Source organism: Pyxicephalus adspersus, chromosome 5 (genome assembly GCF_032062135.1).
Source record: "Pyxicephalus adspersus chromosome 5, UCB_Pads_2.0, whole genome shotgun sequence".
Classification (NCBI taxonomy): Eukaryota; Metazoa; Chordata; class Amphibia; order Anura; family Pyxicephalidae; genus Pyxicephalus; species Pyxicephalus adspersus.
In genome coordinates this window covers 114,537,641-114,557,045 of record NC_092862.1, presented here as the reverse complement: position 1 = coordinate 114,557,045, position 19,405 = coordinate 114,537,641, and the positions used below count along the sequence as shown (strand labels likewise).

The 19,405-nt window shown below is 37.3% G+C and overlaps 1 protein-coding gene across 3 annotated transcripts in view; it reads right to left on the bottom strand.

Annotated features, from left to right (window-relative positions):
• Positions 1-19,405, bottom strand: part of OSBPL3 (oxysterol binding protein like 3) — a 106,173-nt gene that overhangs the window by 10,542 nt on the left and 76,226 nt on the right. For 2 of the 3 annotated variants that reach the window (XM_072412508.1, XM_072412509.1), the window contains 7 exons: positions 17,847-17,971; positions 17,214-17,315; positions 11,960-12,094; positions 8,381-8,468; positions 7,012-7,256; positions 5,575-5,712; positions 3,855-3,918 (listed from right to left, as the gene is read on the bottom strand). In XM_072412508.1, coding sequence (XP_072268609.1) covers positions 3,855-3,918; positions 5,575-5,712; positions 7,012-7,256; positions 8,381-8,468; positions 11,960-12,094; positions 17,214-17,315; positions 17,847-17,971 — 897 coding nt within the window. The remainder of the gene's footprint in view (positions 1-3,854; positions 3,919-5,574; positions 5,713-7,011; positions 7,257-8,380; positions 8,469-11,959; positions 12,095-17,213; positions 17,316-17,846; positions 17,972-19,405) is intronic. The other variant, XM_072412510.1, reaches the window with a different exon arrangement.

The following is a 19,405-nucleotide window of genomic DNA, read 5'->3' as shown; positions in this document are numbered from 1 at the left end:
ATCCCCCTATAAATATTTTTTCTTAAACAGGCCACATCCCTAACAAACCTTAGAGAGAAATATGCGGTGAAGGACACCAAATGTTTAGGCCAATACCAACAATGTATATTATGAAAATAAAATTTTAGTAACACAAACATTAAAAACAGAAATCATTCCAAGTATATAAAACACAATAAAACCATATTTACAAACATTAGCCTCTCCCTCCAGAGCATCCCCATAGGGAGTACCTTCTGAATTTGTCTCTACGCATTTCGTGGAAATATCCAAATCCTCAGGAGAGAGGAGAGGAAATCTGATGTTTGTATTTTCAGCAACCCTCTGATTTAAAGACAGCTATGAAGAACAAGACTGTAGCCAAGGCAAGAAAGCTGTAGTGTACTCCAATGTGTTGAGAATCACATTTGGCTATTTTACATGGTCCCTTACGGTTTCCAATATAGATTTCAATAATCATTTTCTTATAAAACTTCAAACGAATATACTATGCTGTAGTTTAACAGCTAAGCCATGCTGTTGCTAACCGGTTTACCGATCTGATAATATCTGACCTTATCAGATCAGGAAGCCGGTTAGCAACAGTGGGATGTGGGAGAATCTACACATTCTACATAATCAGAAAATATTTTACACATCTACCTGATCTGCAGCAGATCCCTCTGTACACCCTGTGTACAGAGCCCAGTGTCAATGCAGGCTCTGTACAGAGCACATACTCAGGGTTAGTGTGGGCGTGGTCTGCGCGGGTCTCGCACAGCACACGCCCACCAGGGTAACGTGAGGAATTCCCTGTCAAGAATTAATAATACGCGGCCCGTGTGTGCACAGGGAATTTCCTACGTTTGTAGTGGGCCTGTGCTGTGCTGGACCCAGACGAACCACGTCATCTCGGATTCCAAGAAAGTGCTCTGCACGGAGCCCGCAAACACACACAGGACGCTTATTATTGATTTGATGACAGAGGCTGCGGGCCAGTGAAAACCTGAACACAGGCGGTAATTGGCTTCACAATACACAGGGTATACCCTGGGTATGTAAAAAAAAAATGGGACGATAAAAAGCCAAAGCTCCAAGCAACAGAAGGGGGCTACAAATTAAAGGAAATACCCTGTCTAATGCTAAATGTAGGGAACCCTGGCTCTTTACTTTTTACCAATCAAGAGTGGGCAGTAATGGTAGGTAATCAACATTCACCCAGCTTTATATATCACAAACTAGCGGAGGCAGCGTTCCAATCAATTTTTCAGTATAATTATAAATAAAGCATACCTTTATTAGTGTATGGCTGACATGAGAGGCTTCCTCAGGGAACCTAGGTTCCAGGGAACAACCTTTTTACCAGACAGGAAGTAAAGGAATCTCTCCAACAGAAACTCTGACTGTAGAATAGCTCAAAAGGGGGTTAATGTTTCAGCACATTAACATGTCCAAATCTGGTTCTCTTCTCTAATGAAGAATACATATTGTAATCCTAGTAGTTATTTCTTAATACAACCAACTTCTAATGTATATTTGAAATCGCATTTACAAACATAATATCTTCATTAAATTCCATTAGCAGCCATCAGCTCCACACAGTCGGGAGTTTATGCTATTTGGAAACATCCGGCATCCCAGGATGACACCTGACCCACTAAAAGCTGCCGGTAATTGCAGCAGACATGAGACATCACTATAATTCATGATTATAATCCATCATGTGTGGACATGTTTTCTTTTTGTTCTCAGACTGCTCAGTGGAGCGGAAATATCTTAAAAGTTAAATTCAAGCCAAGTAACAAAATGTGTACTTAAAGATGAGAACAATTGTACTTGTGACAATATTGGTGATTTATACATTCTTGTGGCACTACAATAGTTAGGTCAGCGACTTCACTTGTGCCTGTTAAAGCTAAGCAATATTAGTGGGCTATACAGCTACAGATTTACTAACTATCATTTAGGTCTTCCTTTTTGGCCTCTATACTAGAAGATTTAAAAAAAAAAAAAAAAACCCCAATTAGTCCTAACTATCTGCTCATTGCCAATGTTCTCTCTATGCCATTCTATAAAACAGTTCTCAAAACAAACAAAATGGTCCTTAAAGTCCCCTACTGGTTAAAGAGATAGTGGCCATCAAGGCACACTGCAACGCACTGGTAGGGTCAAGAGGACCCCAGGATTTAATACTTGTTGGGAGTCACAGTGGGTCACTGCATCAGGAAAAAAAAAGAAAATATCCTACTTAAGGATACGAGCAGCACTTAAAACCTGAAAGGTTGTAACTTTTTCACTGTCTCTTTGGGAGTAAGTTAAAAAAATAAAATATCTCACTATAAAAAATTAACTTGATGACTACATATTTCACTATACCTAAAATGTTCTTTTCTTTGTGTGTTTCAGTTGAGTAGATGTTCTTTAATTTCCTCTCACAGTCACTGGAGATCGGAAAGTAACATATAGGCATCCCAGTAGGTACATAAAAATAAAAGCTTGTCAGAGATACAAACGTTTCCAAAATCAAAGGCTACACAAAGGGAATTTTTGCCTAAGTACCATTCTAATTTTTTCTAGCAACTTTTTCTCACTCTAGTGTATGCTGCCTAGATCTGTTAGACAGTAACCCAGTGAAATCAGTAGGACTGGCACATCATTAGGTAGTAAAAGATAAATGACTACATAGAACTTTACCATGGCAAAGGTTCATGGAGGGATTGAAGACGTATTAACATGCAGACAAATTTCTCTAACTATCCTCCACCATCAAGAAAATTATAAAAGCTAGGTGAATCAGTATTCAGTTCCCCCACTGCATTAACCAAAATGTACAACTTGGTTCACAAAAATAGTTGCTATGCTGCATAAAAAAAATAAACACAACAATTTTTTTTTTAATAATTTAATAGGAAATAGTAAAAAGACAACAAATCAAATGTTTATGATATTATTGTTTAAAAAAAAAAAAAAAAAAGGTGCTGATTTTGACTTCAATGCTGGCAAGAGAATTTCATATATGGTACACAGTATCAGAAGATTCTGAGATTCCAGAGAAATCTCTGTACAGTTGAAAACCAATATCAAATGGCCTTCAGATGGCACACTTCTGAAAAACTGTTGTTACTGCTTCCACAAATGCCATCACAAAAAGTTTAAACTCTACAATGTAAAAAGCCATGAAACCTTTACAGAAACATTGGCAACTTCTCTGGGGCCGAGTGCCTTTACGATGGACTGAAGAGTAGTGGAAAATTGGGTCCTCAGACAACCCTAAATTTTGAAAATCATGAATGCCACATCTTTCAAACTAAAGAAGCTTGCATATCTTGAAAGGCACAATTAATGCTGAACAATATATACAGGTTTTGAAACCTATGCTGCTATCTAGACCAGTGGTCGCCAACCTTTTTTGGTCCGGCGGAATTACTGGCTCCGGACCGCGCATGCGCGGGGAGCTGGGTGTCACTCAAAGGGGGAAAAACTACCCCGGTAGTGATGTAATGATGCAATAACCCCGCCCACTCACCCACGGCAGATCTGAGCCTGGGATAGGAGAGTAGCCGGTGCGCCCTACCAGCGGGGTCCTTCTCCTGACCCTGCTCGGGAGGGAGGGGCGGTGCATCAGCCAGAGCCGTGGACCACCAAATTTTTCTCATGGACCACTGGTCTAGACTATGTTTTCAGGGAAGGCCTATTAAGAAAATAAATAACATTTTTCAAAAATAAAATATAATTTCTCAGTTTCCGCACTTGATGTAGGGTGCCATATAGCATTTAGATAATTGATGGGTGATAAGAACTAGATCTTTTTATTGCATGCAACACTTTCTATGGCCATGCTAATGATCATCTCTTGAAGGCATTTATGTAATTACCTTGGTACAACACAAAGTTGTCAAACTCCGCATGGCAAGCAGATATAGGTGGGTGATGGCTGACCTGTAAAGAAAATAAAAAATAAATTTATAACTCAGTCTTAATATTCTCAAACTGGTGATGAAGAACTATAAATATAGGTATAATTCCCACTGGAAAACAAAAATGATGATGCTATCACAGTCAGTACAGTAGGTGCAGTACAGCTCATGTTTTGTATCTAAATATGAACTGGCTGGCTCAGAACGAGCAGTTAACAGCAGCCAGTCATCATTCTGACCATTAACTACATGTGAAAACAAAGATTGGCCACAGCAAAAGTATCTACTAAGCAGAAATTAAAATTAACTGTAATGATTATAAAGACATTTAAGAAAACACTTCAAGTGTATCTACACCCAACACTTTTGTTTTTAGTTTTGACTTCGTCCTGAACAACTAATGGAATCCCCACACACTAGTGGAATGGTTACACATAGTAGGGGCAAGCCTTGGTCAGTGGGTACAAAGTTGGGATAGATTCCATTTGTCATGTGTGAATGGCCAGTTAATCTATGAATATTTTTACTGCTTGTTTCATAATCCACTTACCATCAAGCAATTTATATTTATAAATTATCCAGAAGAACCAGAACTAATTTCATGAAACACAGAGAATGGTGGTTATGATCCTTTAATAATTAGTCATCTTTAGACAATGTTTATTACATCCACTAAATTGATTGTTTCAAATGTAATATGTTATACATGAGTTGGCTTGGGGGATAACTGTACTTGTGCAGTGAGACACTATGTATACCATGGAAGTTCCTACTTATGGTTCAGAGGGAGTCATTCAATATTTTTAAAGATTTTAGGGTAATGTGGCAGGTGAATAATATGTACGGATTGTAGGTCGGAGATTCATAAAACCTACTAAAATAGAATAGGGATCACTGGTTTTGGTGCTAATCAGTGCTCTGTTGGAGGGATAATGTAAATTACTCTACTAAGAAAATGCTTTAAAGCAAAGATGAAAATGTTTTAAAATGATTATGAGGAAAACTTACGATGAAAATAGTTTATCATTTCAAAAGGAGAGAACATTTTGCCTAGAATAAGGGTGTCACAAAATAAATTAGATATTTCCAGGGATTAAAACTTGTTCAGAGGCAGTTTCTATTAATGCCATGGGCCTACTTTCCTCATTAGCCCGCTAAACAGTTTTTCTCAGGTCACATGTGAGGTATTCTGGAGGCACAACAAATTCCTATTGTTCACCATGACTTTGGCCTTAAACACTACTAAAGTAAATGGGATTTCATGGTCAGAGCACCCCTGTGTTCTGCTTAAGAATAAATCATAGCCTGTGTGTTTAGGCTACGTACACACGTTAGACTTTTGTCACTGGAAAGGATCTTTTACGATCCTTTCCATCAAAAGACTGAAAGATGTATGAACGAGTGCTGTACATACAGCATCGTTCTGGCTCTATAGAGGGGAAGGGGGAGAACGAGAGAGCGGCACTCCGCTCTCCAGCCCTGAAACAATAATTGGCAGAGAATCATCTGACGTGTGTACGTAGCCTTAGATGTATCAAAAGATATTTGTTTACATAGCAAGAAGTACAAACTTCAATACTCATTAAAATCTTGTTTTGCGTTAAACAGGTGTCTATCTTTTTATCTACATACATAAAATGAAAACACCTACTTGGAAGAAAAATTACACTGATGTTACCTGCTCAGCAATGAACTTGAATCCTCTCTCTTCACTTGTAAATTCATACGTCTCTCCAAGTACAGGATTAAATGGCTTGCTACCAGCCCTGTAGAAACTGGGCGCATATGCAGATACTGCAAAGGTGGCAATATAAACCTGTTTGAAAAAATATAAAAAAGATTTACCAACAAATAGCTAACTACAGGCAAAAATTGTTGAAGGACTTGATACCTCATTGAAGCTTGTTATCATTGGTATAGACCTGATTAGGAACTCTAACCCTTACTCATCACGTTGAGCTTGATTTATTAAAGCTCACCAAAACTGGAGAAGACTATCATGGGAGAACCTAGGTGATTCAGCAAACTTGCAATGGATCTTGTCCAGGATTAGAAACATGTACCTAATAATAGCCAATGATATTTAAGAAAACCATTATAGGTTAGACGGATTCCCCAAGTTCTCCCATAAAAGTCTATCTTCACCAGTCTTGGAAGACTTTTATGAGTGGAAATCTTTGGCACTAATGAGGGCTGAAAGAGGCTATAATCTTCCCATGATAATAAAATTACAATGTTTTGTCAAGTTCTGTCCATAGACATTTCACAAACTTTTCTTTAGAGGTGCTTGCAACCTATGTATGGGAGTATGGGAGAAAACCCACATAAACATGATAAGAACATACAATCTCTATACAGAAATTGACTTGCCCACAATTTTAACATGAACCCTCATGCTGCAATCAAAAAAGTAATATTCCTGCTGCTGGTCTAGTTTTTCTCCAATTATGATGCTAAATACAATATTACTATCAGGACAAAATTAGGAGCAATTCAATCCTATAGATCACAGACTAAAAGAAGATCAATAACCAATAATGTGATAGACCCAAGAGACCATTATAGGAGGTTATTGTATTTTGAAAGTTTACTTTCTGTTTAATTACAAAGATTAAAAAAAAAATTATAATGTTTGATCCTGCTGTATCATTGTCTGTGCTTGTTATGTATGTGGGTTTGCCACCTGCAGCCCCTATGTTTTGTACAGCAAAAAAGAAAAAACTATATGTTTGCACTTTAAAGTAAAGGTTAATGATATATGGTGCAAAGCTGGAACCTTAAGGTTTTTATTTGCATGTCTGTACCAAAGTTTCTATTCAGCGTTGTGGTACTATTAGTAAAAAAAACATTTATTATTTGCTGAAATGTTTTGCTGCTTTAATCTGTAGTCAAGTTTCCTCCTCAATGTCATAACTGAGTGGATAAGGTTTGAAATTTCTATTAGGTTTTTACAGATAACTGTATCCTTAAGAGTTTTCCTGCCCTAATGGCACAAGTTAAGAGTTCTGCTTTCTGAACTGAATCTCATTAGATGCTTTTGCAAATCATTTCTTTACTGTACAACACAATTTTAATCAATTATTTTCATGCTCTAGTTATAAATTCCTTAACATACCATTCTTTCAAATTGATCCTGAGTCTGAGATGCTTTTTCTAGCAATTCACTGTATTCCAGCTCCTCACACAGCCGCTGTAGAGTGTTGAGGGGTTCATTGAGTTGCACTGGCATGGACACTTTGGACAAGTCCTTTCCAATGTTGTTCCGAAGAATGTTCCATACACTAATATTGCTTGTGTTTGGGCATGGAGCAGGGAGACATGTTCGGTGCTTTAAAATTCCATCCACCACAGAAGCCCCATCTACAGAAGAAATTACTGAATAATTACTAAGTAATCATTTTTATAGGTTTTTACAATTAGTAATACCTGTACAACTGCTCACTTTCCTGTATCCATATCCCCAGTAATATCTAAAATCCAGATCACCTCACTTGTACTTCACTCAGATAAAGTCTGTACTTCAGGTAACACAACTTAGTAAAAAAAAATCTTAGGTGAAACCCTGAAGCCTGGGAAATTGTTTACAGTGGCTCTAAACTTTATACAGGTTGACACTCGAAAATCCGGCTATTGATAATCCGGATCCTTCAGTTTCTTGGCATGAATTTCGGATCACGTTTACAACACAAGAACTGCAGTACACCGTTTGGCCACTAATGTTTTCATGACGCTGTTCTGCAGAAACAGTCTGCTTGCTAAACTAAATACACGTTAGGACGTCCTTGCTGCCTGCTCCCTGGAACTGTGTCAGATGTCCGTGGTGCTGCGAGAAAGGCTGGCCTGTGTGTGGTGGTAAGTAAATAATAAAAAAAAATATGACACTCCTCAGGTCAGGAGGTTGCCGGAATTTTGAATGTCAATCCGTATTTACAGCTTACAAGCTTAGGCAAGGAACACCTGAGAGAAGACAAGGAAAGCTTCCCGATTCCCAAATGCACTCAATTCATCACAAGTGCTCGTATATCACGTTATATAATCTTTTTTTCATCATAGGATATTGCAAGTTTACAAGCATCTGTGATGAATAGGAGAGTAGGTTATGACATGCATCTGCAATGAATAAAGAAGCATCATGATAGAGGGGATTGGCATGCTGGAACAGGTAAACTACTGTATGTCTCCCCACCATATGGTAGGGGTTTACTGGTTACTAATGTAACAAAAGATCTTAATTGGGAGGGAGGCTCACTGACCACCTACTAACAAAGCTTGCAAACACTGACAATACTTTATATGGAAACATTTTTTTTTAATTTGGAAATCCAACTTTTGGGGTCATCCTATATGTCAGTGTGATCTTACTTCAAGCATATATTGGTAAATATTATTATTATGGTAATAACAACCACACTGTACAAACATAACCTTTTAAATGACAAGAATATAGGCAAGGTGTATTTTGTCTGAAGTGCACCGAACTGTACCTAGAGATTGTCTTTCAATGTCATTGCTTAGATTATCCTCTGATATGTTATCACTTATATCGCTGACATAAGAGTCATCATCTGATACCTGGAAACAAACAAAATGCATACTTTATTGAACAGTGCATTAGGAAAAGTGGAAGCTACGCACAACTTTCAGAAAACATCCAGCACTTTAAAAAAAGAACCTTTAAATTAATTAGCTAACCTACAATAGGTTTTTTTTTTTTTGCTAGTTTTGTCAACATATTTTCAAATATGAAAAAAACAGGAACATTTTTGCTAAACAAATTTAAACATAAGTGGTACATTTTACAAATTAGTGCTCTGTAGCTCTATGCACAGGCCCATAAAGTGCCTTATCGTAAACTCCCATCTGGGTTCCCAGAGATTTAATTAGAAGCATGAACAATACATCACTACGTTTTTGTGGAAAAGGGCTAACCCTTTTGCAACATTCATAGTTATTGGATTGGTTGGCTGCATAAAATTTCCACTATTATTTCCTAGGGGAACAAATTATTTTTTTAATTCCTGGTTTATTTTTTGTTTTGATGACTACAGTCACTCCTCAAGCTGTACGTAGTAGTTGGGTCTTTTGAAGCTCACAAACAATTACTCTTTGGGGGCTCAAGGCCATATCCTCTCATCTCCTCTACGCATTCCACCATGGAAAAGAATTTAGCGAATGCGTTCTACCACCAATAAATCTGTCTTCCCTACAACCCATTTCGGGGGGAATCCTTCACTTTTCCATTTAGTTTAGGATAGACAGGATACTTTTGATAAAATGAGGGACATCATGCATATAGTACTCAGTTTAAGATTGCAGATGTGACTTCTTGGGTTTCTAAATTTGAATCTCTGTTACATTTCGATTTCCTTAGCAAAATTTTGTCCAAGGTATATAAGTTCTTTTGCTTCAAACTATACCTCTCCTAAATGCATGTGGACATGCCTGGGCCAGTGATTTCCCAAAGGTGATTGGAATGACTGGAATGATGTTTGGCATCTTTCTTTAACATCTCTGGTTTTGTTTAGAGAAAGGCTCATTTAATACATTCATCAACAGAATGTTTTTCACAGTGGCTTAATTTGATAGAATTTTCCCATCTAGTTTATTCTCCTGTTGCTGTTGTTCCTAGTTTTGGCTTTGTTCCATTTTTCGGTCCTGTGACTGAATCCTTTTGGGAGGGGATTCCCGGCTCACTTCTAATATAGGTTTGATTGTTATGTTTCACTGAGCCACCAACTTTCACTGGCAATTAGTGCGCTCCTGAACCTCCTTTTACTACACTAGGAAATATAAATATAGAATTGAAAAAAATATTCTCTGCACACTTTGGCAGCCTGGAAGGCCCTACTCCACCTTTTTAAGCTTTAATGTGGCTTATTAATCAGCTCTCAGATCTCTTGAAACTCCTTGTTTTGTTATCACTTCATCTGACCAAATCTAATGATCAAAAAAAAAAAAAAAAAAAATTGTTTATGTGTTTTAATATTCCTCCAGACTTTATCTTTTTTTGCCCTGATCTCATTTGAAATGGAGATCAGAATGTGAAGAAGGTAATTCTTATTGTAATTATTGTTTTTTGAGTAGTCCTTTTAATAGCCATGTACTTCGCTTTTATCAAGATAATTATTGTCTGTAGTATGTTACCCCTCATTTGTTTTTTGATTCCTTAGTGTTTGTTTATTGATTAAAATAGTTCAAAAAAAGAGAATATTTAGGAAAACAAAATAAAAAGTATGGTTGTGCAATATGCAATATAACTTTCGCACATAGTAATTATGTAACAGTCACAGTGCACATGTAAATATCCCTACAATAAGATGTTGCCAAAACAACAGAACTAAACCAGACAATAATAAAATGACAGGAAAACCTGTTTGTCATGGCTGTATTATAGGTTATACAATAGACAGCATGTTTGCAACTATACAAGTAACAATATTTTTTTAAATGTGGCATATGAGTATCTCTACAACAGATGTTATTGGCATTGTACCAAACACAACTGATCATATATTATGTTACGTATTTCCATGATTAGCTGTGATTTGGCTAATTTGTCCTAAAAGAGCTCATTAAAAAAATTGAAAATCAATTTCAGACTGTGAACTGATCTTTCTGAATGCAGTAATAAAAATTCACTGAGACTCAAGGCATATCTGATAACTGCAGTCAACCAGGGCCATAATATAACACTTGAGACCCTGGGCACCATTGCATTTGGTGAGTCTTCACATGCCACACCCCCAGCAATGTCCATACCCCTCCTTCAGCAATGGCTTTTTGAAAAGGTTACCTACCTTGAAAAAATTTGGAAGAAAAATTCAGGGCTCGCCCGCTGTAAACAATTTGAGTGAGTGTTTCTTTACAGTGTATGGTAGTGGTCGCCAACCTTTTGCAGGTCGTGGACCAATAAATCCACAGACTACAGATCGTGCATGCGCAGGGAGCCATGTGTCACTCAAAGGGGAAGAAACTTCCCCCCATCGTGATGTCATGGTTCCAGAACCCGCCCACTCCCTGAGCCTGCAAAGTCGGGAGACACTGTACACGGCTCTGGCTGGTGTGCCCTCCCAAGTGGGGTGGTACCGCTGGTGGGTGCGCCAGCCAGAACCGCGGCCCATCTATCAGATGGCCCACTAGTGTGCCACAGACTAGGGGTTGGTGACCTCTGCTGTATGGCATGTATTGTGCCAGTTTCCCACTTTGCTAAGATTTAAAAAAATTAGGGCCTATGGGTTTTATGGATTTGTGGGAGTAAAATAGGCATTGGGGTCCTTGCTAGAAAGAAAACTCTGTAACATGTCCTGGAGCAAGCTTTAACCCCCTGCAAGTGTCACGGACAGCAATGACAACCATAATCATACTCTAGTGGTGTCTACTAAATGTAAGTTGTCCAAAAATGTTTAGCGTTGTACTCTGCATAAGTGCAGCATTGAGGAAATACTAAAAGTGATCGTACAAATTACAAATGAGTTTCAGAATTTTTTTACAATCTTCATTAAGTTTACTTTATAAATCACCCATTTAAATTGTCCTCATTCGGTAGACCCTTGCACTACATTGTTTTTAGTAAACAATCATCTTACCACCGATCACCCAACTTAACAGAAAGATATTATGACATAACATTTAAATTCAAAGAAAACTGTATGATGTGTTGCAATGCTGGAAAACATTCAGAGCCATAAAACAAATTCTCGGTCACTGCCGCACCTCCTGTGTGCTCTTTGGACTAGTGCGGAGAATACCCACTTTAGGGATGTCCACGTTCAGCTCTCACTCTGGCATATACGAACTTAATAATTCCCCAGGCCCATCAGTTCATAAATCCGATACTACCAGTAGCTTTGTGGGTGGAGAAGTACATTCTATAATTAACCTAACTAAATTAACAAAAATGTTTTTATTCCTTTTGAAGGAATCCAATTAACTAAACGGAGTTTTTATAGATTAGCTTTGAGTTGTTCCCTCTCCCTTTTTAATGAGAGCCATGTAGTTTGTTATATTTACCTCATTAGACCTGTAAGGGAGAAACAAACACTGTAAAATGAAAAGGTACTGACCTCATTTTCAGATGAGCTAGATGAGAGAAGAACTTCCTGAGCGTCATAAAACTCTGTAAGGGAATCTGTGATGGACAGGCGGCTCTCATTGGACATTTGATGAACCAAAGGCTTGCTCTCTTCACATGCATCCTCCTAATAATCAGAAGATCAAAAGAAATCATTATTTTGCTTCTGTGATCAACAATTCTTCTACGGCAATGATCACAATGTCCAATGCACAGGCAGATCACACAAGAATCTGAAATGCTCCCTCTACCTGCTTAGTTATACAATACAAGGTATAGTACAACATAGACATATAAATATTAAAAATATCTAAAAAATAACCAATTATTTCTAAATCACAATATTATTTTATTACTGTAATAGTGTCTGCAAACCATAGCTTTAAACATGTTTTTAATATAGGAGACTCCTGCACATCAAAAATCACTAATACAAATTAGTCTCTCTATTGTGTTTGGAAAATATTTTTATGGCTTGGTATTAAGCTTAAGCATGACATTCTAGCTACCTGTCCAACCTATTGTGTATAAGGCAAGTACTCTGCTTCCTGGGTTCAATGAACAATGATGGGTTCAATGAACATGACGGGTCAGATGGGTCTTCTCTTCATGCGTAGAATAAAGCCTACAGCCAGCCTGCAGCAAACAAACCTTAAGCCCTCTGGGAATGTCTGCATACATAAGAACCTTACAGGCAGCAATTTTTCAAATGTAATATATCCTAGACATTAGCCAGAAACTTGGCACTGGTAATTATGATACAGAGTGAGCAGACTTACCTCTATGCACCCGTCACAACACTCTGTAACTGAACGCACTTGACGTAGCATGGTGACAAAAAGGTCACCTGTGTTACAAGGCAAAATGCTGGACAGTGGGTATGTGGGGACTCGTTATCTCTAATAGTGCCTCTTGAGTTGAAATCAGCAGTGTTGTCTGCAGGGAACCTGTAGTTTTGTCATCCTGTTTCTAGGAATTTACGTTCTGGGGCTGGTTTTACTGGGAATCTGCAATGCCCTTATCTTCCTAAGGCCCAGAAGCCTATTTAGCACACCCTGTGCTAGGCAGCAGGTGCTGTAGTTTAGACTGGCTGTTTGGGTCAGTTTGTCCATTTTGCTGCAAAAGGTAAAAAAGACTTTGTTTATGCTAGCCAGGAGGCTAAATATTTTGTTTTTTGGACTAAATTTGTTGTGGACACTAACCCTTGCTAGTGAAAATGATTTCTTTTGTTTGTTGTTTCCTGTAATATATACAGGCAGGAGCCCTAAAGTGAAGATGATGTGTGGATCTTCCATGTCATCATACCATTTGAAGCCAATTCCTCACAGAATACATAGTTATGAGTTAAATATTTTCTTGCACTCATTTTCTCTCTTCTACAAGTCTATAGTACAGGTGCTCATAAAGAATATTCTTTGAATAATATAATGTTGAGATGCCTAAATTCAACTTCTGCTAAGGCTTTTTAATGAAAACAGCAGCTGGTCTATATGACTGGCACCCTTTTGTTGTGGTGGCATTCTTAAGAAGTAAAACTGCCTATTGACAAAAAGCCACTGGGTCCTATAGATTCTAGGGTCGTCTTGCAAGAACTGCACATTTGAGATGTCCGCAAATGATATTAGGTCTACTCCAGCACCTTACCTCTTTTCTCTGCTGTAGCCACTGAAGAGTGAACTTGGCTTGTGTCACTCTCATGTTGGAAGGTCCAATGCGTCCCATGTAAAGCTTAAAGACTAATAAATGTAATTTGTTCACCAATATTTGGTAACATTCTGCATTTCTCTTGCCATCAGTTTTCACTAAGTTCTCAATGCCAGTGTAGCTCACCCTTCTCCCCTAAACATCAGATATCCACCTCCATACCTAATGGCTGGGATGGTATAACTTTACATCATAGGGCTTGCATCCATTTTAAACAAAGCACTGTGACCATAAAGGTACATTTTGATCTTATCACTCCAAAGGACTTTGTTCCAGAAGTTGTGAGGCTTCACTAAATTCTGGCATTCAAACAGCAAAGGTTTTCCTCGGCATGTGGCCCATTTTGTTCAAGTGCCTTCTTATTGTGCATCCTAAAAAGCAACACCACTTGTCGGCAGATATTTCAACTTTAGTGACTTGTGGATTTTTTTTTCATCGTGCAAACTTTCCTAGTACTCATGGCTGAAATTGTGGCTGGTTGGTCGGCCTGATTGTTGCTTGGTAACAGCAGAACCCCTAACCTCCACATTAGGTATGAACACTACTGACAGGCATTTTCAAACTGAATAATTTTTACATCTTTTTCCTAATTAGCACAATTCAAGAACCTTTAATTGCAGGTCTATATGCTTTCCCCATGGCTTGGTATCCATCAAAATTGGAGCAGCTCTAAATGATTTTAAATTGACCATTCATACACAGACATTGATTACAATCAAAGACGTTACAGGTCCTTACACTCTCCCTTAATTGGAACCAATGTAGGCCAATTTGTGTGAATATTATTAGCCACAACATAAACACTACATAAACTCTAAATCAGGCCATTTTGGGTGATTTCAGGTATTATTATGTAAAATAAAGGCACACACAATTATATGATGATAAATTGCTTCTTCTGAGCACACCCTCTAAGTAAAGGAACATTTCTTGCATGATTAGTAATTTTTCATCCAATGGCCAATTTCTCCTTGTTTACTAGTCTACCTTAGCGCACACTGTCCATCTATAGTGACACCATTGGAAGTGTTAGATGATGCAAATAATATCACCAGACTTGCCTTAAAGAATAGTTGCAAGCAAAAGGGATATCCCTTGTTAGACACATGAACCCTTCCTCCTCCTGCATGTTAACACCCAGTGGTATTTCTCTCTTCTTGAAAATAACCTGTACTACAAAACACCTAATCCTTGTACATAGACTATAGAATTTTTTTAATCTCTCCTCATTCTTGTCAAAAACAATTGCCTGTTTAAGTCTCCCAGGTACCAGAGAAGCATGTGGCTTTATCACAGGGAGTCACACAGATAGTTTTTATTCTGTCTTGTGAATACTTTATAAACGAAGGTCATTTTTAGATGAGGCCAGCCTGTCCACATCTCCCGGGTGCAAAAGGATGTAACAAGCTGTGATGCTTCTGGATCTACACACATTGCAAAACAAGCCCTTATCTGCCACTTCCACAGGAACAGCCCCACAGGGGACTCTAAGCAGGAAAGGCTTACAAGTACTTAATCTGCACTGAGAATTATTTCATGTGGAAGCAAGTCTTTTTAAAATTATCAACGAATAACAATTCAGAACTGAACATGACTTGTAAATGGAGAAAAATACTTTCTTTAGCTCAGAATCAGAAAGTAGTACGGTCCTGTTAACAGTCACAATGATCAACAGCCATCATTATTTTCAATGATGGGTTTGAATTTTGAATGGTGTCTGGAAAGACTCTTTCATAGTTTACTTTTGATAGCTTTGTTTCTGAACACTGTTATCTACAGCAGAATCTACACACCAACTTACATAACACAGATAAGCCTATACTGAATGTTTACAGATTAGAAATATAAGTAATATAAAATAATAAGATACTGAATGAGTACTGCGGTCTCCAAAAAATATGTGGCTGTGAGGACATCCCTGAATAAAAATGGTATTACCTGCCATATACTGACCTAAAAGGCTAGTATATAGTACAATCCAAATTTTGCAGAGGCTGACCTAGTTTGTACCTATGCTTTACACTTCATTTAATGAACATGTGCTGCCATATCCCTGTTGTGATCGACCAGTACAGCTTAGAAGTAACCCATCCCATCCAGGCTGATTGAAAGTCTCAACACACAAAGGTGGATGAAGGGTAAGGTCTCACTACAGTCTAAACTTTAAATTAACTTCGTTTTTTTTATATATAAAATAAAAAAAGTTAATAAATTAAATGGGCTGCCATCTCAGTTTGACACACCATAACATACCTGACTGGTGTGGTGAAAATGGGCCCCAACTGTCAAAACTTTATTACTCTTCAGACACAGAATGAGGATCTCTTAAAATGTACGTAGTGTAGACTAGCTGCACAGATCTTAACCAAAATTAAATTGTAAAAAAAAAAAAAATCTGTTATGCAAGAATAAATCATTAAGTAGTAAACATAGGATAAATGTGCTTCAAATCCTTAGGTCAAGAGTTTTTAAATATTCCATTTTTTTATTAGATAGTTGATAAAAAAAAAATAAAAGGGGCCTTTGTACAGGACACAGAACATGACGTGTGATTCAAGAAAGTTACATCTTTGTAAACATGATCATTATTATTATTATTATTATTATTAATATTATTAATAAACAAGATCATTCTGTGTCCAATTTTTATACATAGTTGTTTGTGGTCTTTGTCAACTTATTTATCTAAATACAAATTTTTTGGACTTTCAAATTTCAGAAAATGTGCTGATTTTTCTGATTTATAAGGGAACTGGGAGGAAAGCAGGACACCTGAAGTCTGAAATCCTAAACAATTCTAAGCAAAAAAAAAACAGATTCCTTTGATACCATCCACATAGTAATCATCCTAAGAAGAATCCTTATGGCTATAATTTCTGTAAATTATACCAGTAAAAACACCTCTCACAGTGTAAAAACAACTGCAACTTCAATCAACGTCAAAGGTAATTATCCCTGTGTATTTCTACTAATTTCAAGTGTACACAATTGACATAGGTCATTTAAGCTTGTGTGATTGTATTTGTTCTCACACATATATCATAACCACATTTCGCAAATGCATTTACATGTCTCAAACGGATGATGTTAATAGAATACAGGCTTCATTATATAGAAAGAGTATGAAAAAGAAAGTGAAAAGCATTCACACTAGATTCAACTAAATTACATGGACAGTAATAAGCAATACATAGCTGGTGCTAAGCTCAAAAGACCAGAGTCAAAATATATATAAAACACAATAAATAATGATTTCCTGCTCTCTGGCTGAAACAGAAAAGATGGGCAAACTTTGTGTTAAGTGCTGGTGCAAGAAACCTTTTGCTGATCTTACCTACAACAAAGAGTGTAGAAAACATAGCAACAGATAGAATGATATTTAGACTTAAAATCCCTTTAATTAGCATAAATACACTTTGCAAACTGAAAAAAATGAGTTAAAGCTTTAGCAAAACAAGCATTCACCCATCTGACACATATCTATGTACACTTTTGTGTTTGTTCTAATTTGGATGGTACTTAGTCGGGATTTCTTCACCCACCTTTACTGGACTGATGTTTGAACTAGCAGCTGTATCATGAAGCAAAGAATCAGCATGAATTCTGTGCAAGCGCTCTGTAAGATCAGCATTTTGTTTTACCGCCTGCAATTTATAAAAAATACAGATAGCAAAAATAAAACAGCAAAACAAAGACTAGGACATTTTAGCAACTATGTACAGAAATCTTTGATTTATTCATTTTTGATTGTTGAATATTTTAAAATCATCCATTTCAAATCAGGAACCAATTACCAAAATTAAAAAAGGCTTTGTAAGGGGGAAACACTGATTAAGTGTACATAGTATAATGTCCTTTGCTAGACTAGCCATTATAAGCAGGACACACACAGAACAAGCATGAAGGCAGAAAACAAAGCAGTAGAAAATTAGAGAGTGCCATAAGCATGGAGGTGAAGTCATTACCGATAATTCTAGAGACTGATGAAATTTATCACTTTATTTCATAGCACCCAATCAGATCCTCTGTTCTATTCTGCAACTTGCACTAACAGTATGAAAGGCAGGTATGAGCACAACAAAAAGTTCATCTATAGGTGCTTTTATACAAAGTACCAATATTTGTTTAAGTGTTTTAGTCGTTTCAAACTATAATTGTAATCAATATTATCTTACCACTGATAAGGCATTCTTCAGACCCAATATTTGAGAGGTGGGGGAGGAGTCTTGTTCCAATAGCTGCTTTAGCTTTTCCCGCTCTTCCAAGACTGTGCTGTAAGCAGATTTTAATGTGAAATAAGCTGAAAAAAAGCAATAGAAAAGAAGAAGTCAGCTAAATAAAAAAAAACAGATTAAAGCACTGCAAATCCTTGATATCGCTATACCCAGATACAGTACATAAAGTTGAACTAAAGTCCCACTTTGAACTTTAGCCATTCAGGTAAGTGGTTAGTACAGAAAGACACAGGTGATGTTCTTTCTGCAATAACTGATTTTACCTACCTAATCACCACCTAAATGTCAGATTTTGTTGAGCTTAGTGTTGGTTGGCAGGGAAACCCGGCAATCCTGGCTTCCCATGCAAATGATGGGATATCATAACTCCTGCATTCATTCCCAATACGCGCAGGGGAATTCAGGATTGCCTGGTTTACGGCTAATCAGAATGACAAAAGATTGTCTACAGAAAGAAAAGACGAAAGATGGTAGCACCCTGCCAGGGAACGGGGATAGGGGAGTAGCAATAGCTTTGTTTTATTGGTGTATGCATATTCTGCATAAATCAGGTGTGTCAGTTGCCTCTAGGAACCTTAAACAAAAGGTATACCATAGCAAAAATACAAAATTATGAAAATTACAACTTCCTGTGAAAACAATCTGCCTACTGTTTGTTAAGTGTACTCATCAACTACTGCCTGCTACCTATACATACAGATGTCTGCTATGGGTGTGTTGACTACCTAGCTTGCCATAGCAAGTCTATACCAGGAAAAAATAAACCTCCCATGACAAGAGCAGCTTTCCCCATTCAGCTGTAAGTTGTACCCCCAGCTTGCATAAGGGGAAAGGGCTGGCAAACACAAAATATTGTAGGGTGTCAGTTCCTAACCTGTGCATTAGATGTTCTGCCAGATTAAAAACAAAACATTTTTAAAGTATTTTATCAAAAAATAATATCCTGCTTTTTAAAATGATCTTAAGTTCACCTTTAAAATCTAGGTACATTTGGCTACATAAATGCTCAATATTCGTGAACAACGCCCTACAAGTGACCCATGTCCAAATATTGCTGAAGCAGACAAAAAGCAAAAGCCAACTCATTTTAAATGGTCAACCAGGCATATGACACAAAAAAACGATCACTTTATGATTAGCTCGCCATACAGAAATGCCGACTGGGACGCTGGAGCGTTAATCACTAAAAAGATCTTTGTGTTGTCAAAGTCTGGTATATACAGACTGATATTAGGTGAGCAACACAATGTTAGCTGAAAAATGGCCAAATGTGACTACATTTAAAGGATGAGGAGGTTTTGGAAAACGTACAAAGAAAATTGATTAATAAAAAAAAATATATGAAACAGATTAATTTTTTTGCAGTGGGAGGAGATTTTATGCTTGAAGCACATACAAAGCTATTTTTTCTATCAACAGTTTTAAGAAAAATTTTTTTTTCACAAACTGCTGTAACGCCACACTGTCAAACTCAGGATTGGGCACACAGCCCGGTGCTA